The sequence below is a fragment of the Muntiacus reevesi genome, chromosome 20 (genome assembly GCF_963930625.1).
Source record: "Muntiacus reevesi chromosome 20, mMunRee1.1, whole genome shotgun sequence".
In the NCBI taxonomy this organism is placed as follows: Eukaryota; Metazoa; Chordata; class Mammalia; order Artiodactyla; family Cervidae; genus Muntiacus; species Muntiacus reevesi.
The window spans coordinates 45,022,987-45,045,531 of NC_089268.1; the positions used below are offsets into that span (position 1 = coordinate 45,022,987).

At 45.5% G+C, this 22,545-nt stretch overlaps 1 protein-coding gene across 1 annotated transcript in view; it reads left to right on the forward strand.

The window, feature by feature from the left end:
- The window catches only part of ADTRP (androgen dependent TFPI regulating protein), a 69,204-nt gene extending 58,105 nt beyond the window's left edge, over positions 1–11,099 (forward strand). The window contains exon 6 of the mRNA XM_065912616.1: positions 7,226–11,099. Coding sequence (XP_065768688.1) covers positions 7,226–7,260 — 35 coding nt within the window. The 3' untranslated portion in view covers positions 7,261–11,099. The remainder of the gene's footprint in view (positions 1–7,225) is intronic.
- Positions 11,100–22,545: the final 11,446 nt, after the last annotated feature.

Below are 22,545 nucleotides of genomic sequence, written 5' to 3' on the forward strand. Positions count from 1 at the left end.
TTCTCACCAAGGAAAAATCAGTAACCTTCTTTTCTGTGTGGATATTCCAATCATCTCCTTCAACGTCATCACACATTATCAGTTTTCCCCAGCTGAAGGTGATTATAAGTAGCAACCACCCAACAGAATGCAAATTGACAGAGGTAGTGTAGTTCCTAAAAGAACTTACAGAGTGAAATGGGAGGTCAGGCTAATTGAGGCTAAAATGAATTGGAATCTCTGCTACTGAAATCCTGAGCTACCTGGTTGGGAGTCACCAGCCAATTACCAGGTGATCGAGAAATATCATTTAAGACCCAGGTCATATGCAGGTGTCTCTCTAGTAGTAGGACTCAAATGTGACTATAGATTTACAAAATCACCAGCGGAATTTCAAGAATACTAATTCCCAAGCTGACCCCAGACCAATTAAATCTATCCATGGAGACTGGGACTTAGCGTGGGTATTTTTCAAAACTTCTCAGTTATTTTAATTTATGGTCAGGCTCAAGAACCATTGTCACAGGACAGTGCCTCTCAAACTTGCATGCACCTGCAAATCTTGTTAAAATTAGGCTCTTGTTAAGATGTAGACTCTCCTTCAGTAGGTCTGAAGAAAAGCTTGGAATTCTGTCCTTCCAGCATGTGCCCCGGAGAGACTGACACAGCTAATCTGAGAGCAAGGCCTGGTGTGCACAGGACGCTGGACTCCTCCCAGCTGAGACGTGTATCTACTAGCTTCTCTGTGCAATGTGGTGTTCTCCCAAGTCAGCTGCTTGGATGAGAAGCGTGTTGGTAATGATGGTCATGTCTATCCACCTTCTGCCTCCTCATGTGTCCTGTCAGTGGGTGAAAATGAGGAGAAGCTTTAGAAGGGCAATAATCATGAGTGACACCAGGAATCAAATGTAGCCTTGGAAGTGTGTGACATTTTGCAGGGGCATACAAATGCAGAGAGCAAGCCCTGTGCACCAGGGAGACAGCTGCCATCAGGCCCACGGGAAGGTGCCGCTGGCCTTCAAAAAGATGCTGCTGCAGCTCAGAAAGCTCTCCAGAGGTTCCAGAGGACCAACCTGCTTGAGTTGTTACCATTTCATCCTCAGACCTGTACTAGCTGTTCTGTGTCATGAAGCAGAGGGGTGGACAAGCACTGAGCCAGTTACTGGGGCCAGAAACCCACTGGGTAAGAGTCATTTTCTACGTTGCAGGCAGAGTGAGGTGGAACACAGATTTCCATCACTGATGGAAGCCAACTTTGGTGGATCACTGAAAGCTTGGCTCACCATGTCTGAGCACCTAGAGAGGCTCTAGACAGATTACTTCCACTCTGAATGCTCGGAGACAGGGGCTGTCATGGGGTCCCAACACAGGCCCCCTTCTCTGCCACTTAAGTATTTAACTTTGCTTTTGTTTTTCCCCCTTCTTGATAAGACATAAAGATGCTGACGCCAGGACACAATCTATCAAGAAGAAAAACCCAACAACCCACAAGATATATCAGGCATGAAGGGGGCCAAGTGCCTCCAGGTCAAAATGGAGAGCCTCTTATATGTAGGTGCGGCTGGAGAGGCAGTCAGCTTACCTGTGGCCGATGGTCCCTGTCCTTACACTCACATGAGGGCTACATGCCAGGCGTATCCTTTGTCAAGGCCCAAGGCCACAGATTCTTTCCCCACCAGGATAGTTTATAAGCTGAAAATTCCAATCTGGCCAAGTAACCTTGTAATGGTGCCTTGGACAGAATGATATTAAAATCTTCCTTTAATATTATTTCCTATAGATCAGATTTATGTACAGGAGATTTTATTATTGAAAGCTACTTAGAGGCCATCTAGTATATCCCCTGTTTTATCCATGAAGAGATTCATTATAAGGCCTGTCTATCTTGCATATTGTCCCTGATCATTTCACAAAAAAGAATCCTACCATGAGTTGACTCCATATGCATGTATAAAGCCTAACCCCACTGGGCACCATTTAGTCAAAAAGAAGACTATAGCTCCTTTTTGCATTTCTTATCCTAACTTCATCTCTCTAAGCTCTAAGAGAGTCCACTCAGGATTATTACTTCTCTCTCTTCCTCAGCCTCTTTTTCCTCGAGGATTTCTCCAGCCAGCACTCAATTCCATCTCCTCCCACTGCTTTTTGCACTGTGACTTGTACTCATCTATGTTCGAATCTCATTCTTCTAACACCTCATATCCCCCCAACAATCTGCCTTCTCACCCTTTTCCAAGCCAAGCCTCTGAAACTCAACAAATGTTCTTCAGATTTTCAGCTCTAAGTCTGTCAGTAGCTTTTATGATTGTGGATACATAGGTGTCAATTTTTTGAAATAGTATGATTTTACTTATCCTGTGTTCCAACTATACGAATAATAGGGTATACAATGACGTATGTGTCCATAGTCATGTTGACTAAAGGAGTGGTTTCCTTTACCATGCAAAAAAAAAAACGTTTGAATCTTGCATGAGACGAACATTAAATGTTTGGCTTAAAATATCTCTCCTCCTTGGTACTACCAGAGGATAAAGAGAGGCCTGAGATAATTCAGGAGGGGAGGAGATCAAACTGGGATCGTAGGAGGACGCTGCGCTCCCCTTCCCTCACATCAGAACCACAGCTACATATAGAGCGACTCTCGCTGAAATCAACCTGCGGACCAGCCGAGCAGCTCTTCTCCAAGCCAGGCTGTAAAGAAAGATCCACGCAGACCTGAGGAGGGAGGCAGGGAGAAGCAATCTGCTCAGGGCCGCCCCTCACTGCTGGAGGACACAGAGGAAGGGGAGATATCACGGGCAAAGGGATCCTCCCTGGGAACGAGGACTTTGAACCACGTGTCAGGCACCTCAGCCCTTGGGTCTGACATGGGGAAGATGAGCCCGCCTGGCTGGCTTGAACACCAGCGGGGTTTCCTAAGGGCTGTAAGACTGAGACTCCACTCTTTGGGCGTGCACGCACAGGTCTGCTTACTCCCAACAGCACAGAGGCGACTGGTTGCAAAATGCCTGGGGACCGCCTCGGGGTGCCCCCCCGGCCCGCACCAGGCTCCGGCTCCAGCGCCTCTTGCTCTGCCGGCACTGGTCTCCACTAAGGCAGAGGCCACTGTTGCCAGCGAGAGCGTGCATACTCGAGGGCATGGAGCCAGCCTGGACCCTGGCCCTGCTCTGAGCGGGGTGGAGGCAACCACTACCAGCGCATGAATCCCTGCCCACACCCTGGAGGGTGAGTGCCATCGCAGCAGGACAGATCCCCTCTGGGGGTGCGGGGGGCGGTGGTCAGCTCGGTGGCATGGCACCAGCCTCTAACTGAGGGCACACAGGGGAGAAAGTAAAGCCAGCACCGCAATACAGCCCCAAGGCCCTAGGCTCTGCCCTTGTGCCAAACCAAGATGGAGACTGCCATGACAACCGAGAGAAGACAGCGCCCTCTGGGGTCCTTGCTCCAGCCCCTCGCCCCAGCCTCCCCGCCTCCCGCAGAGCAGAGACAGTCGCTGAGCACAGAAGGAGCCCGGCTTGCACCTGCTTCTGGCTCTCGCCCCTCTACCCCCAGCCCTTCCGCCCACCAAGGCCATGACCACCCGCACACCCTGGATGGAGGCATGCTCACTTCAAAGCCAGCTCTCCGCCAGAGCCAGCGGGGCTCTCCCACCAGAGCTGATGGGCTCACGCGGACGACGAGGGAATGCTCCAACACAGGGCTTGACATCAAGACAGAGGCGAGCATCTGTTTCACCTGACTTCACACAGACGAAGAAAGGTAAACAAAATGAGAAGACAAGAGATGAATGAATCTCTGTCTCTAATGAAACAGAGATGAATAATTTATCTGACAAAGAATTCAAAGACATAGTCATAAGAATGCTAAACTGGAGAAAAGAATGGATGGACACAAGAAGAATTTCAACAAAGAACCAGAAAATACAGGAAAGAATCAGAGTTGAAAAATGCAATGACTGAAATGAAAAATACACTAGAACGCTTGAACAGGAGATTACATAGAGCAATGCATAAGCAATCCGGAAGATAGAATGAGGGAAATCACCCAAGCAGAACATCAAAAAGGAAAACGAACTTAAAAAGAAAAAGAAGAGAATACTCTAAGAGACCTGTGGTACTTTATCAATCATACTAACGTTTGCGTCATAGGGTTTCCCAGAAGAAGAGAGAAAAAAGGGTATAAAATGTATTTGATAAAATCATGGTTGAAAACTTCCCAAACCTGAAGAAGGAAATGGATGCCCAGGTACAGAAGCACAGAGAATTCCAAACAAGTTGAACTCAAAGGAACTTAAACCAAGACATACCATGATTAAAATGGACAAGGTTAAAGACAAAAAGAGAAGTCTAAAGGCAGCGAGAGAAAAACGGAGCATCACATACAAGGGAACCCGCCTAAGGCTCTCAGCTGATTTTTAGCGGAACGTTTGTAGTTCAGAAGAGAGTGACATGATGTAGGTAAAGTGCTTAAAGGAGAAAATTACAACCTAGGATACTCCTCCCAGGAAGGTTATCATTCAAAATTGAGGGGGAGAGGTAAAGAGCTTCTCAGACAAGAAAAAATCAAGAGCTCATCACAGTGCTAAACTAGTCTTCTCAGGTGGCTCAGTGGTAAAGAATCCACCTGCCAACATATGAGATGCCGGAGACGTGGTTTTGATCCTTTGGTAGGGAAAATCCCCTGGAAGAGGACAGGGCAACCCACTCGTGTTCTTGCCTGGAAAATCCGTGGACAGAGGAGCCTGGCAGGCTACAGTCCATGGGTTCACAGAGTCGGACACGACAGAGCGCACAGAGAAAGAGAGAGAAATTGATCTTACAAGAACTGTTAAAGGGTGATCTTTAAATAAAAAAGAAAAGGCTATAACAAAACATAGAATTATAGGAAGGGGAAAATCCTACTAGCACAGGCAAATATATAGTAAAGGCTGTGGATCAACCACTGACATAAGATAGCATGAAGCTTAAAAGATAAAAAATATAAAATAAGCTGTAACTACAATAAACAGGGAAGGGACAGACATGAAGATATGAAATGTGACATCAAACACACAAAACATTGAGATGAGAGGGGAAAAATGTAGACCCTTTAGAATGTGAATATTCATTGGAAAGATTGATGCTGAAGCTGAAGTTCCAATACTTTGGCCACCCGATGTGAAGAACTGACACATTAGAAAAAACTCTGATGCTAGGAAAGATTGAAGGTAGGAGGAGAAGGGGATGCCAGAGGATGAGATGGTTGGATGGCATCACCAACTCTCTGGACATGAGTTTGAGTAAGCTCTGGGAGTTGCTGATGGGCAGGGAAGCCTGGCGTGCTGCAGTCAATGCGGTCGCAGAGTCGGACATGACTGAGCAACTGAACTGAGTTGAACTTTGGAATGTGTTTGAACTTATAAATGACTACCAGTTTAAAATAAATGGATATAGTTATAGATCAACATGTATGAACTCCACAGTAACCACAAGTTAAAAAACTACAATGTATATACAAAAACCAGCTATGCATTGTGAAAACATGGTCAGAGATAAATTCTGAAGACTCAAAGAAATCTAGAGACTATTGAGCCCCAGGAGAATTTGGGACTAAGAACCCATCCTTACCTTCTAGAACCCAACAGAAAAATATGATTGCTGTGATATTCACAGGGTGTGAGTCCCCCCAGAGCTTCGTGGTGTTGGACATGGAGACTCTGACCCAGTGGAAGGAGCCATCTGCCTTCCTTCCCCTGAGGAACTTCCCACCACCACCTCCGCTCCTGGTCCCGCTGTTTCTCTCCAAGCTGTCGTGTTCTGTTGTTATCTCTTGACTCGAGAAGGAATCTCCAGTCCTTGGCACCTGGGGTTGAAGCAGTGAGCTTTTGATTACAGTTAGACTTGAAGTGCTGAGGGTTGGTAACAGCATGGATAAACAGTTTTAGATTGCCTCAGAGAGACCCTGGAAGGAACAACTTAGAGAAGTTTACGATGAACAAGCTCTTGAACACAAGAGAAATAACGTGTTGTTTACCTGAAAACAGATTCATTAAAGGCCCTAAGTGTATACTTCAGAGAAGAGAAGATACTGTGCTTATGTCTACAGACCTAATGCAGAGAAGACCTAACTGGGGAAAAGAGAATTCACATCAAAAATGTAAAACAAGTGGAAGCATCAATGAAAAGAACGTGAAACATGTAAAGCTAGATAAATCAGCAAGGCTTCACTTAAGTTATTGGATGTGGTATGGATTGACAAGAAATTGAAGAAAGAAGACTGTGCTTAAAAATGCTGAGAGACATGAATTCAAAGGCGGCTGTGGGGGCTGGGTGATCAGGAGCTAGCCACCCTGGAAAATCAGTGTGACGACGGGGCTACAGGAGGATCTCATGTCATCAGTCTAAAGCCTCTGAGAAGGGGAGTTCCCGCAAAATGCAATGATGAGCTATTTAAAGTTGACTGTTAAGGATGTAACTGATGGAGGGGTCAGAGTTTGAAGAATAAAGCCTGGAACTGCAAGCTGAGACTGTTGTGGTAATACGAGCCAGGAGTAACAGGGCTCTAGAAGGTCTGACAAGAGGCTGAGCTGAAAAAAGACTGCATTTGGCAACAGACGGGAAGGACAATGAGTTAATGAAGTTTCTGAAGTTTCAAAGTTTATGCAAAGATTTGTGATCATTAAAGAGGGAGGTACCAATTGTTGGCTAAATGGAAGTCATTCTAGAAATCTAATGCTACAGTTTCAGTGTAATAGACCCCTCTAATAAGCTTACTAAACACTAATCAACATGCCAGTACTTTTCTACCCATGCCAATAAACGGATTTGGTGAAAGGTCACAGAATGGCCCCTAGTTAGGTGAGTAGCCACTCTACTATTTCCTCTCTCATTTGATTGATGTGGTCTCTTCATCTTCATCTGCAAAGTCTCAAAATTTGTTGATGGACTGTGTGCAGCCTACAAACACATGCCAAAAGCCACAGCCATCCGTGGTTCACAGGAAATGTGCAGAGCCACAGGAGGCAAACTGCCCCTTTGGTCAGCTGGCCAGCTGTGAGCCAAGCCCCAAGCAGGACAGCAGAAATGTCCCCTCCTGTCCTTGCAGCAGTGCTGGTGGGTTTCAGAGCTCCTCAAGTACATCATCTCGCCTGTGGAAAAGTTTCCTCAACTCTCCACTGTCCCAGGTCAGGGCGGATGTCTACCCACATGAGAATACCCATTAGGGAAGCCCTGAAGGCTAAGATCTCTTTCTGTTCTCGTTTGCGCAGGTGATACAATGCAACCGAGGAAGAAGAGGAAGTGATCAGACACTGTTTTCCAAGAACTAAGAAGGAAGAAAACATGAGAATTTTTTCCCGTCTTTTTTTTTTTTTTTCCTGGTAGGGGAAGGTGGTAGAGCAACGTAGGAAAGTAGAAAGGATAGGGAATGATATATAAATTTTAAAAGAGGGTAATGAAGGTAGGCGATTAATTTGAGGACTTTTGGCTTTCTGAAATGTTTACCCCCAAAACAATTCTTGCTCTCTCAGAATTTGTCACCTTTGTCTGACCTCTGGGGAGGATGGTCTGTGGTCTACGTCTTGCCAAAGGCCAAAGAAACTCGTGTAAATGCGGTATCAGAGAATGTTTAGAGAAATGCAGTGTCAGAGAATGTTTAAGGAGAAAGGAACTTAGGGTCATCCACACTCTTCACAGAGAAGGAGCCTGAGGACCTAGACGGGAAGTTACCTCATGCAGCCAAAGCTTTAGTGTCAGAACCAAGACAACCACTTTTATCTCTCAGACCTACTTGCCAACTCCCAGTCCTGGCCCATTTCTGAATAATCCCAATTTTCCTCAAAAGAAGCACTGTCATAAGCTAGTTATTTTCATGGATTTCTCATCTTTTTTTCTCCCCCGTAAATGGAAATGTAGGAAGATGGCTACTGCTAGAAAAATTAACTGGGGCAATAAGAAAATAAGTTATAAAAATATTGGGAAATCTGTCCCTTTGTGAGCATTTGGGGCAAGTAAACACGGAACACAGGGACGTGGTTAGAATCTCTTAAATGGGAATACTGAATGATTCATCAAATAAATGTACATTTTACTTGGGAAATAATCTGGATGGGAAGTGCTGTGATTGTGAGGACTGCTGAGACTGCTTCGGCACGAAGCACTTTGCCGAGCTGTTACTGTTGCTCAGTCGCTTAGTCGTGTCCGACTCTTTGTGACCCCACGGACTGCAGCACGTCAGGCCTCCCCGTCCTTCACCATCTCCAAGAGTTTGCTCAGACCCATGTCCATTGAGTCAGGGATGAGTCCATCGGACTCATCTCGTGGCGGAGTTAGGTTATGGTTTTAAAAAGCTGATTGTCAGCTGATTAACGAACGTGTTCATAAACCTGCTTTAATTTTCCTAGAGAGTTTTTCTGGGTCTTTATTTTCAGACACCTTTTATAAAGAACACACATGATTAGTGGTAAGTAAACATTTTCGAGTCCATCGATAACACCATCAGACCCATGTGGGTTGGGTGAATTGTACTTGGGTTTTCCAGTCTAACATGATACAGGAGAAATACGGTTAAAATGAACACCAAGGGCGATCTGATAGACTTAGGGAAGAGAGCAGAATATTCCGATAGGGCAGGGAGTCCATGGGAAGATGAGGATAGGCACCGAGAGACCCGCTGGATCTCCACTCCTCTTCAGTTACACAAACACGAGCCTCGAGTCTTTGGTTCTGAAGCTGGGAACACTGCCTCCTTTCCCACACCAGCTGCATCTTGACTGCTGCACACACCTGGCCTCAGCGGGAGCCCAGAAGCAGTTGTCACCGTGGAAATTCTCCAAAGGTGAAGCCCACAGGAGATCACCCAGACTTTCCACACACCCCCGAATGACTCGGGCTGCATATTTCTCAGAGTCGTAGTAAGCTCCTGGCTGGGATGAGCCTGCAGATTTCTATTTGTGACTTCACTGTCCCCAGGACCAAATTAAACTCTGCTAGCTGCATGACTGGCCACGGTGCAGTATCTATTCCAGCCCTAGAAATACCTCAGAAGCATTCCCCACTGAGCACAGACGTAATCACACGGTACTTCCTTGGTGCTGCTGTGGCTTAAGAAAAGAGAAGCTTCAGAACACCCATCATGAACACTGATTAAATGTTCATTAAAAGGGAGATAGTATCAGCCACCTACATAAAGCTGTGTCAGACCCTTAGTGGTTAGAGAACAATACAAACGAAATGATAACGATGAGAAAACTGGCAATAATATTTGTACAGTGTCATCAATTCAGAGCCACTCTCACCTCCAAGACCTCATTTTATCTTGGTTGCTGTTCAGTCGTTCGGTCGTGTCCGACTGTTTGCGACCATGGAGTGCAGTCCACGAGGCTTCCCTGTCCTTCACCATCTCCCAGAGTTGGCTCAGGCTCATGGACTGGTCCATACCCGTGCTTACATTCTGGAGTTGCTATCTCACATGTGACACCAGTTCTGAGTCTGGGGAGAAGACTTACCTTGTTTGCCTAAACAATACATTAGCCCCATCCTCCCTGCGAATGGGTCATTCGTTTCTCAAGCTATTTTTGGCTCCTCTCCACCTACTTGCTTGCAATACTTGTCATTACAGGAAGTCAGTTTCATATACTGTAATCCCCAAACACGTGGGGCCGGCATGTGGAGAGTGTGGGGTGTGGGGGAAGAGAGGTTGAGGAAAGAGTGAGGAGGCCAGTCTCCCAGAAGACTGCCTGGCTGAGCACTGAGCCCGTCCCAAGTCTGGGTGCCCCCACCCCAAGGGCACAGGTGTCAGAGACCTGACTCCATATCCAGACTTCATTTTCCATTCTCATGTAGCTGGTGGCTCCTTTTTTTTTTTTAATAAGAGCGTTTGAGTAGGCAGCAAAGCCAGCCAGAACTGTTTATTTATAGCAGTGGATTTTCAATGCTGTATAAATTAGACATCATTGCTGAATGAGGCCGGCGCCCACTCACACACGCAGGGCCGCTATCTGAGAGTCCTTTCACACAGTTTGACTGTACACAGTCTAAAACGGGAGAAAATGACATGCTCCGAATCAAATGACGGAGTCACAGCTAAACTGCCAAGCAGAAAACCAGCAATTATTTTTCTCCAGCACAATATGGGGAGGACGACAGGTGCAATTATCCAATATTATTTAACAGCACCGGTTCGTGGTGTAGGGAGAAAATAAAGGTTTCTGTGTCGAGAGAAAAAAAGAAAAAGGGAACGAACTTGCCTCCAGCTCCTGTTTCTGTGGATTAAGCTGTGTTATGTAAATTGAAACTGGCCTGGATTCCAGAAAAGGAAGGAAGAAGTACCTGGCTCCCTCAGCCTGGCTCCCCGGAAGCTCTCCGCTTGCATCACCAGGGACTCTTGAGAAAGGCCCTTTCCTGGAGATCCTGAGCCTCCTTCTCAGAGGCAGTGGCTCCAGGTAAGACTGCGTGGAAGGCTAAGCTTCCTGAACTCCTGTCCCTTAGAGGGAAGGCATCTCTGGCGATGATTCCTCCACCCTCAACCGAATTAAGATTCAGTAAAAGAGAAGGCAGACCACAGGAATAATTTTCACTCCCTTAGTCAGATCTCCAGGATTTTGTCCTTCAGCACACTTCTATTTCCACTCGCAAGCCTTTCCTTTCTTGGCCATCCTATGGATAGGTTGGATGGCATCATCAACTCAATGGACATGCGTTTGAGCAAACAGTGAAGGACAGGGAAGCCTGGCGTGCTGCAGTCCATGGGGTCGCAAAGAGTCGGGCATGGCTGAGTGACTGAACAGCAACAGACCTGGAAAGACCTCCCTTCTTCCGGCTTCTATCAAATAAGTCGTCCTTCGTGGCTTCCGACTCTGTCTGAGTGTCACTTAGTTCTAAAAAGCTCTCTTGCCGGTCCAGGGCAGTGGGCTCTTCCTCTGAGCTCCCACCGCGGGCCCCACCCCGCCTTCTACTGCTCTCCTTCTCACCTCTCCCCCTTGGATTCTGTTTCCATAACAATATGGAATGCTGAAAATAACATAAGCATCAGAACCCGGTCAGACCTGAATTTAAATCCTGACTCCACCACTCAGTATTTATGTAGAACCTGGGGAAAACAGTTTACTTTTCTGAGTCTTGGTTCCTTAAAATCATGTGATAATCCCAATCAAATAAAATGACTTAAAGTGATGCATGCAAGCGTTTGGCATCCAAGGTTCTCTCCCCATTCCACCTCGCTTAACTGCAAACTCCTGGAGCCCAGGTAGTTGTCTGTCTCCCCCGTAATGCCTAACTTTATACCACGAGAAAGTACTGAAAATACATGCAGACTCACTTGAGGATTACTTACACCTTCCAAATTTTACAGGCCTAATCACCAAATAGCTTCCTCCTTTTCCAGAAGCTGAGAGTCCCAGCACGGGTTTCACTGTTTCATTGAAGATACTTTCTCCATTGTAAGTCCCAGAATCCTCCTGACAATGATGATCAAATTTTTACATGATACAGCAGTGGAAGGCATATGGATAGAATGGGACCTAGGATGAGTAAATTTTTATAAAGAAACAAAAAGAAAGATGAGGGAAGGCCTGAAGAATAAACATTGCATACAGGTGACTCTCCAGATTGGGCTATCAGAATGACACTGATTAACCCAAGGAGAGCCCATGGGACACTAGGATTCAAGTCAGGGAGATTGACCTTTAAAAGGTGGGAGGGAGGGCATCAAAAATAAATCATGTTTAGCTCTGAATTTATTTTCCTTTAGGTGCCTGCCCACCTCTTCCTTACAGATGATACCTGCTGTCATTGAGGCATGGTCTAGTTTAACTCTTACTTCATCATAACTAAGACTTCTTCAGTCACTCTGTGGTATGAGTCTTCAGGGACCTTGGAAAGGGGACTCTGCCACCCCAAATATCTTGCCAATTGACAAAAAACCTCCTTCACTAGAAATTAAAACTTTTCGTTTTACATGGAGAGACATATTGAACTTTAACACTTATGAGGCCTTACCTGGTGGCTCAGATGGTAAGGAATCTGCTTGCAATGCAGAAGACCCATGTTCGATCCCTGGGTCAGGAAGATCCCCTGGAGAAGGAAATGGCAACCCATTCCAGTATTCTTGCCTGGAAAATTCCATGGACAGAGGAGCCTGGCAGGCTACAGGCCACAGGGTCACAAAGGGTCAGATACAACTGAACAACTAACACTTTCACTTCTTAAGAGAGAGGTAACCTATTGACTTACACTCATCCATGTCCAAGTATCAATGAAGGATATTTGATGATTTAAAAGTAAGTTTTAATATGGCAAGAGGCATGCTTGGAAGAATAAAAATGGGGATATTGTAAGAAAAGGAGCGGTACAGAAAGAGTCAGCCACAGACTCAGAGGACAAACCTTACTAGTCCACAAGGTTTTTACCACGTGGCTGCCAAGAAATGACTAGCTATGTGTGCCGTGACGCTCACCCCTCCTTCCGAGCGCTCATCTATGGTTGGAGTACCCCCAAATAGAATAGACAGTGATCTTAGCCACTGATGGGTCAGAAAAACTCTGCATCCCTTTGAGGAAGCACGGCTGTGACCCACCACACTTGATGATTCCAGTCTTGACCAACTGGCTGCACTACAAGAATTTAAACTTGCTTTATGACTGGGGAGAGAAGTCACTGTCAACATTCGTAAGAAGAGAGGAGACAGCAAGGACAAAAAGGGATCCCCCTGGGTCCTGAAGCAATGCTGATGCCTTCAGAAATGCATTTTACAGCATGACCCAGTCGAAACACACACACACACACAAAACACACGTCTAATATGTGTAATAGACCAGCTTATTTTCTATCCTATTATTTTCTATTATTTGAAAGATTTTCTGATAATTCAATTGACTTCTTAATACAATAGCAATAGCATTGCAACCAATAAGTTGAACAACTCTGTACTCCATCATATTGTGGGATTCATTCACTCACTGAACAAGTAATTATAAAGTGCCTACTATGTGTATGAAAGTGAAGGTGTTTGTCACTCAGTCGCGTCCGACTCTTTGCGACTCCACGGACTGTAGCCGGCCAGGCTCCTCCGTCCGTGGGATTCTCCAGGCATGATTATTGGAGTGGGTAGCCATCCTCTTCTCCAGGAGATCTTCCCAACCCAGGGACTGAATCCAGGTCGTCCGCACTGCAGGCAGATCCTTTACCATCTGAGCTGCCAGGGACACTATGTGTATGGGCCTGGCCTTGTGCACGCCGTGGCCTGAGGACAGGAACGTGGTGGCCGTCATTGCATTAGGGTTTGGGGTGTGCAGCCTTTTATCTTGCTGCACCCCTGGGGATACAGAACCAAGCCTTGTTTTTCCAGTTCAGTCTGTTAGCAGCTGCTTTGCCAGGCTCAGCTCCTCTGAGATGCTGACAGGAAGAAGAGAAAAAACACTTCCACTACGAGAGCTTACAAAACCTTCCGCTGAGGCTTAAGTCTGGCCTGAGCCAATATATTTGGTTACACTTTGGGGATTTGTTTTCACTCAACACTTAATTTTATTAAGATTCAGATGATGAAGTTAGATGACGCAGAGTTAGGAAAACAAATACTATACGACTTCTACCTTGCCAGGAATCTGGTACAGGATTCTGAGAACTCTCAATCTAGGCATGTTTTATTCCATTTGAAAAGTTTTCTAACTAAATTCTAAAATGCACTCGTTGGACATTTTATATACATGCATTAATGCAACTTTGCCAATTCTTAAAACCATGAGGTTAAATAAAATTCTTTTTACTGTGAAATAAATTGCATTGGCACTGCCTGAATTTTCCTCGGCAGACTTCCTGACATTGTGAACTTCCAGTGCCCTTATATCACCAAACCAAAAGGAAGAGGCCAAGAGCTCTATCTGCACCCAGTTCAGTCACAGCTGCCTTGCTCAGCAGTGTGGGTAAACCTTACATTAACGGAAAGAAAAGATGGGTGAAAAATATTCTTCCCAGTTACAAATGAACCTCTCTTGGGCCCACCTTAGACCCATATTACGGGGTCCATATTAGACTGTAGGCAAGAAATGAATATAGGGGTTACTTGTGTGATTGTATCAACACTGATGAAGAGGACTTTGCTATCATTCTAGTGGGTTTAATGAAAAGGCTATGTGCTCATTCTGTGACTGCTCGTTAGGACAGAGATTGAGATCACAACTCTAGAAGCAGATGTCCGAGGATGAAAGCCAACAAAGTCTAAGCTGTTGTTGTGTGCATGTGTTTATGTGTATGTTACAAGAGTTGTTCTTGTGCACCTGAGATTCAAGGGCAGCAAGCCCCTTTCCCCTGGTTGGTGGGTGGAGGTGCCCAGGGCAGGCAGCAATTCAACATTTCCTAATTGCCTTCCTGCCTCTCCCCTTTCCCCCTCTACACAAATCACTCATTATTTCATGCATCTCTCACACAGTCACCCTTGAAGACCCTCCCAAGTGCTAGTGGTCTTGGCCCCTAGCATAGAATGTCATCAGATAGGTCGTTTATCCAGTATCTAAACAATCCTACTTAACATTTAGCTAAAAGAAGAAGGACAGAGGATGAGATGGTTGGATGGCATCACCAACACAATAGGCATGAGTTTGAGTAAGCTCCAGGAGTTGGTGATGGACAGGGAGGCCTGGCATGCTGCAGTCCATGGGGTTGCAAAGAGTCGGACATGACTGAGCGATTGAACTGAACTGAACTACCATTTCTAATTTTAATTGTATTTACAGTATAGATTCATTTACAGTTGCCATAACCCAGAAGTACTATATCACTTACTGAATTAGTTTCCTAGGGTTATCATAACAAAGGATCACAAAGCAGGCCGACTAAAAACAGCAGAAGTATATCCACTCCGAGTCCCAGAGGCTAGCAGTCTGAAATCAAGGTGTCAGCAGCACCACGCACCCTCGGAAGGCTCCAGGGAAGAATTCCCCCTTCTGAGGGCTTTTAATGATCCTCGGCTTGTGGCCACAACACTCCAATCTCTTCCAGCTTCAAATGGCATTTTATTTTGTGCATCTTTGTGTCTCTTACCTTAGGGGAAATCTGGAATCTGTGTTCAAACTCCCCTCTTGTTTCTTGTGTAAAGACAGCAGTCATTGGTTTTAGGGTCCACCCTAAGTCCAGGATGATTCCATTTTGAGACACTTAACTGATCACATCTACAAAGACCCCATTTCCTAATAAGGTCACATAGTGAAGTGCCAAGGGCACATTAATATTGGAGGGATGCTGTTCAACCCAACACATTATCCCTGTTTTACAAATGAGAGAACTGAGGGGCCAAGTCATTGGACATCAGATTTTAGCTTTTAATTTCTCTCTCTTGTCTGTCTTAAGCCAAGCAGTCACCAATACTTTATACATCTCTTGAGTGCTCACTATAAAAATGGCCATTTACTATGCATTATCATCTAGTTTATTGATGCTTTTGAACTGCGGTGTTGGAGAAGACTCTTGAGAGTCCCTTGGGCTGCAAGGAGATCCAACCAGTCCATCCTAATGGAAATCAAACCTGAATATTCATTTGAAGGACTGATGCTGAAGCAGAAACTCCAATACTTTGGCTACCTGATGCGAAGAATCGACTCATTGGAAAAGATCCTGATTATGGGACAGATTGAAGACGGGAGGAGAAGGGGACGACAGAGGATGAGATGGTTGGACGGCATCACTGACACAATGGACATGAGTTTGAGTAAGCTCTGGGAGTTGGTGATGGACAAGGAAGCCTGGTGTGCTGCAGTCTATGGGGTCACTAAGAGTCGGACATGACTGAGCGACTGAACTAAACTGATCTCTCTAGTCCTTCCCTGTTTGAAGGGCAGACATTATTATCCCAATGTTAAGGATAAAGAAACAGACTCAGTGAGGTTGACGAATATGACCAAGAAAGAAAGTTACCCCAGAAAAATGCAGCACAAGCCCAGTCTGATCAGCTCGGATGCCTCCATTTCTTTACACCATCTAACTTCTACCAAATCTTGCTTCTGCTTCCTTCATGATGTCTTTCCCTCATGATCAGTCCTTCCTGCTGACTCCTCGAGATCATTTTATGCCCTCTGATATGACATGGGAAGGTACAGGCCCCAGGAAAATCACATAATAGTGGAAAACTCTCTTTTCAGAGCCCGAGCAGCTCAAATGGCCATGGAAATGACTCACATGGACATTGTAGGGAGCCTCATACAATGTGGGGAGGTGGAGAAGGAAATACAGCTGACCCTTGAACAATGCAGGGGTTAAGAGTGACAACCCCACACACAGTGGAGAATCTGAGTATCTTGCATAGTCAGCCTTCTGTATCCGAGGTTCCTCTGTACTCACAATTCCACACCCATAGATTTAACCAATAGCAGATCATGTGGTACTGTAGCATTCACTACAGAAAAAAAAAATCCATGTAAAAGTGGACCTGTGCAGTTCAGATTTGTGTTACTCAAGGTCAACTGTAGGGCAAAGAGCTGCCGGATCTGTATACAGAAGAGCTTTTCAGTCTTGCCTGCATATTTGGAGTCACCTGGGAAGCTTATAAAAATACTTTTGCCCAGATCCCTCCTCCAGAAATTCCAAATTGTTCTAGGCTTTGGATTAGGCATTGGGAATTTTAAAAGCACTTCTAGGTCATTCCAACGGGGGTCAAAGTTGGAAGCACGGATGTACGGGAATTCTGTTTGAATATTATTTGGATGTGGCAGCAGCTGAGGCCTAATTGAATATAGTGGGTTTTGATTGCTTTAAACATCACCTGGGAGAGCCCCCGCCTTCTGTCCTCGCTGCCTTCTGAGGCCCTGCCGTCCTAGTACCTGGCAGATCGGGAGGTTTCATTGATGGTCTGCTCCGTTTGGATGCAGTATCGGAGGTGACTCGGGCAGAGTGCGGGGCCAGCCTCTGAGGGTGGTTCACAGTCCTCTCCAGAGCTTTCTGGTGGGGTCTTTTCACAACTGCTCATAGATCTCAGTGTGGTTCCCTAGCAGAGACAGAGCCCGACGGCTAGAAGCCCGTGGAGGCTCCTGTCGGGAACTCTGCCGGCAATCAGGCTTTGGATCTGAACTGCGGCACTGGTTCATCTGGATCTCCAGCCTGCAGGCCCACCCTGCAGATTTTGGACCTGCCAACCTCCATGATAGCTGAGTCAACCTCCATGAAACCTCTCTCTCTCTCCACCCACCCACCCTCGCAGACACACACATACCCACCCACCCACCCAGACACACACCCACACACCCACCCAGACATACACCCACCCAGACACACACACACCCAGACACACACACACCCAGACACACACCCACACACCCAGACACAGCCACATCCACCCCCACACACCCCCACCCATGGGTTCTGCTTCTCTGGAGATCCCTGGCTAGCACACTCCTCTCTCTTCCCCTCCCAGGCCTCACTTCGTCCCTCCTTGTCTGCGCCCCCCCTTCCCAGGCCCCGCTCCACGCCTGCCCCTCATTCACTCACCCATCTCTGATGACGCCTGCAGCCCCTGTGACTCACAGGCCTATAATAAGCCCTCAGCTCCGGTTTGACAAATTCTCTCTCCTCTCTTCATTCAAGACTCTCCTCAAATCCCACATCATCCAATCAAGGAAACAACAGTCTGTCCTTCCTCGGATGAGTTCATTCAGTAGAACAGATTTCAGAAAAAAACCTAATGCATGAATGTTGCTTTGAAAATTGAATTCTGAGACTGTTCCACACATGACCATAACAGACCTTGGTGTTTCAAAGTTCTCTGCTTTAGGGGCCGGGCTGCAAGGGGCTGGGTGTGGACTGCAGAGATTCATCCTTGGCACATCTTCACACGTGCTACTGATGCTCATGGGGCCATGGTCTTGGGTGTGACTTCCCGACTGAGGTGCTAAAGGCCACTGCCCTCCATGGCTACAGATTTTATAAGCAACCTCACCCTACCTCTGTTCATGTGGCACTGCTTCCCAGGTGCACTGGGTCAGGAGGAGTAGAGCGGTCAGGACAGATCCATAGCATATGTTCTCCTGCCTTCTTTCTGGGGGCAAAGCCCATTCTTACACAGTTCAGTTCAGCCACTCAGTCGTGTCCAGCTCCTTGCGACCCCATGGGTTGCAGCACGCCAGGCCTCCCTGTCCATCACCAACTCCTAGAGTTTACTAAAACTCATGTCCATTGAGTAAAGAAGTCAGGAGTAAAGGAGTAAAGGGGTCAGGACAAATCCATAAGCATATGTTCTCCTGCTTTCCTTCTGGAGGCAAAGCTCATTCTTACACAAATGATCAGTATGTTACAATCACTCTGGTGCCTCGTCAGCCCCACCTGTGCTTTACCTACAGATCATTCCACAGTCAGAGGCCATTAGTATCTGAGATAAGAAGAATGAAGGGAAAGGGAAAGTTTCTCAGTCATTCTGACTCTTTGTGACCCCATGGACCATACAGTCTATGGAATTCTCCAGGCCAGAACACTGGATTGGGTTCCCTTCTCCAGGGGATCTCCCCAACCCAGGGATCGAACCCAGGTCTCCCGCATTGCAGGCAGATTCTTTACCAGCTGAGCCACAAGGGAAGCCCAAGATGAGAAGAGTCGCCGTGACCAAACCATGGCAGTTATTGCAGAAGCTCTGCAAGGGTCTCATCATGGCCCCCTGCATGGTGGATGATGGAGGGCTGGGGGGGGGGCAGCATCCCTCCCTTTCCTACTGCACGTGCAGAGGGGCCTCGTGGTGCTACTGCAGCTGCCGTCACACCACACTCTCAGCAGGCATTGCAGGGGCTCATTGCAGCAGCTACTGAACATACTGCTCCACCAACGAGGTGCACGTTCAAAGACTCCTAAATGGTCTGGGGAGACGAATCCTTGGGTAGCCAGGGGATAAAGAAAACACGAGGTAAGGGCATAGCAACCCACTCCAGTATTCTTGCCTGGAGAGCCTTATAGACAGGGGAGCCTGGTGAGCTACAGTCCATAGGAATGCAGAGTCGGACACAAACTGAAGTGACTTAGCACACACACACGTGTGCAAGCTCATACTATTGAGGCTGGTCTGAAAGACGATGAACTTCACAGGTAAGCAAAATTCAGTGAGCCCACAGCATTTACCATCTTGGGTGACTTTTCAAATCTGGGTTTCCTCCTATATAAATTGAGAGAGCAATACTTACTTCATGTTAGAGTTACTTTAGGGATGGACTTTAATAATGAAACTAGAACACAGCCCAGTGTGTGGCCCCCAATAAACTTCCATTTCCTTCTCTGCTCTCTTAACTCAAAGGCTCTATTAATCCAATGAGGGGTTAATAATGGGGGTACCAGGGGTCAGAACATTTTAATGGGACGGACACTAACTTATCACCTGCACAACTTCACAAAATCAACAAAAGGGTTGAAAAATACAAATAAGAGACCATTACAAATGATCCAACAATATAAAAATCAGAGAAGGCAATGAAAACTGTAAATGCCAACCCAGCAATCCTAGTTTTACACTCCTCTAAGTCTTGACAAAGGACTGAAATTTTAGCGAACATCATCACTTCAAGCCCCATTGTAACTCTCCTCTTCCTTCCACGCAACACATGGGAATACCTCCCAAGTGGCCCTTGCATTATCATAGGGCATTAGAGATAAATTCACTTTTCAACTAACAAAAGACAACGAGGCCATCCTGGACATTCAGAGACAGAGTGTTTATTTATTTATTTATTTTATAAACATGTCTTCAATTTATTACAGTAACAGAGAAAAGGGAGTGTTTCTTCTAAATATGACTCTGGACCCCAAAAGCAGCAATCTTAAACCAAAACACATCTGCTGTGGCACACAGTATGGGACCTACTCAACTAATGCACTGAAGTCCTTTAATTAGAAAGTATCTGGATTATCAAAGTCCATCAAAATTCAATAGGTTAAGTACACCTCTGGGTTTGATTTCATTAAAAATTTGAAAACAGAGACAGAGTGTTTAAAGCACATTGGCTAGTTTCAATTCTCTCATCTTGTAATAAGACAACTTGGCAGGATGTCTTTGCAGCGGTCATGTCCATCTAATGGAGTGGGAAACCGTGCATCCTCCTCTGGTCTTCAGATGCACTTTTGTCTATCTCATGAATAGTTCTAGGCCTGCAATTAAATGGAATGATGAGAGCCCTCTGGTGGCTAAATTCACTCTTCCCTGTTCTTGGAGATACTAAATTCTCTTACGTTTTGAAAGTCCTATGTATGAGTTATTCTCATTAGCAACTTGCTGCATGAACTTCATCGTTTCTCTACCTGTGTCCCCTCCCCCTCCGATAAAGAGATGATGAGGTATTTTATTTTCCACCTATCTGATGTTCTCACTCTGCAAATACCTGGGCAGATATTTAATCCTTCTGAAAAGATAAACCACATTTTGAAAAATTAATTTTCAGACATTTGTCTAACATATCTATTGAGCATCTATAGCAAGTCAGACACCACATGATATACTACAAGAGATACAAGGAAATTTAAAATATAATCCCTAACTGCAAGGAGTTTATTAAACAGTACAACCAAGGCTCCGGCTGGTCCATGGCATGTGGAATCATATTTCCTGGACCAGGGATCAAACCCATGTTGTCTGCGTTCCAAAGTGGACTCTTAACCACTGGGCCACCAGGGAAGTCCCTGGACATTTTTATCTTCTTAGGCCTAAAGGAGAAGATGGCAACAGAGGATAAGATGGTTGGATAGCATCGCTGACTCAATGGACATGTGTGTGAGCACAGAAGATGTTGAAGGACCAGGAAGTCTGGCTTGGTATAGTCCATGGGGTCACAAAGTATCAGATTTGATTGAGCCATTGAACAACAACAAACTTATGTTTGGCCTCAGGTCAAAGGACAGGGAGGGAACACAGCCCTGCCCATGAACAGAAAATTGGATTCAAGATTTACTGAGAATGGCCCCACCCATCAGAACAAAACCCAGTTTACCCCGCATTCAGTCTCTCTCAACAGGAAGTTTCCATAAGCCTCTTATCCATCAGAGGGCAGAGAGTATGAAAACCACAATCACAGAAAACTAATCGAACTGATCACATGGACCACAGCCTTGTTTAACTCAATGAAACTATGAGCCATGCCACGTAGGGCCACCCAACACAACCCAGCGTGTGACCCCCAATATGGGTCATGGCCCCCAGTGTGGGTCATGGTAAAGAGTTCTGACAAAACGTGGTCCACTGGAAAAGGGAATGGCAAACCACTTCAGTATTCTTACCTTAGGAACCCCATGAACAGTGTGAAAAGGCAAAAAGATGGGACACTGAAATATGAACTCCCCAGGTCAGTAGGTGCCCAATATGCTACTGGAGATCAATGGAAAAATAACTCTAGAAAGAATGAAGAGATGGAGCCAAAGTAGAAACAACACCCAGTTGTGGATGTGACTGATGATGAAAGTAAAGTCCCATGCTGTAAAGAGCAATATTGCATAGGAACCCGGAAAGTTAGGTCCATGAATCAAGGCAAATTGGAAGTGGTCAAACAGGAGATGGCAAGAGTGAACATCAACATCCTAGGAATCAGTGAACTAAGATGGACTGGAAAGGGTGAATTTAACTCAGATGATCATTATATCTACTACTGTGCACAAGAATCCCTTAAAAAAAATGGAGTAGCCATCACAGCCAACAAAAGAGTCTGAAATGCAATCACATTGTACTTGGATGCAATCTCAAAAACGACAAAATGATCTCTGATCGTTTCCAAGTCAAACCATTCAACATCACAGTAATCCAAGTCTATGCCCCGACCAGTAATGCTGAAGAAGCTGAGGTTGAATGGTTCTATGAAGACCTACAAGACCTTCTAGAACTAATACCCAAAAAACATGTCCTTTTCATTATAGGACTGGAATGCAAAAGTGAGAAGTCAAGAGATATCTCCAGTAACAGGCAAATTTGGCCTTGAAGTACAGAATAAAGCAGGGCAAAGACTAACAGAGTTTTGCCAAGAGAACGCACTGGTCATAGCAAACAACCTCTTCCAGCAACACAAGAGAAAACTTTACACATGGACATCACCAGACGGTCAATACCGAAATCAGATTGATTATATTCTTTGCAGCCAAAGATGGAAAAGCTCTATACAGTCAGCAAAAAAAAAAAAAAGACCAGGAGCTGACTGTGGCTCAGATCATGAACTCCTTATTGCCAAATTCAGACTGAAATTGAAGAAAGTAGGGAAAACCACTAGACCATTTAGGTATGACCTAAATCAAACCCTTACAATTATGCAGTCAAAGTGACAAGTAGATTCAAGGGATTCAATCTGATAGAAAAGTGCCTGAAGAACTATGGATGGAAGTTCATGACATTGTACAGGAGGCAGTAATGAAGACCATCCCCAAGAAAAAGAAATGCAAAAAGGCAAAATGGTTGTCTGAGAAGACCTTACAAATAGTTGAGAAAAGAGAAGTGAAAGGCAAAGGAGAAAAGGAAAGATATACCCATTTGAATGCAGAGTTCCAAAGAATAGCAAGGAGAGATAAGAAAACCTTCCTCAGTAATCAATGCAAGGAAATAGAGAAAACAATAGAATGGGAAAGACTAGAGATCTCTTCAAGAAAATTAGAGATA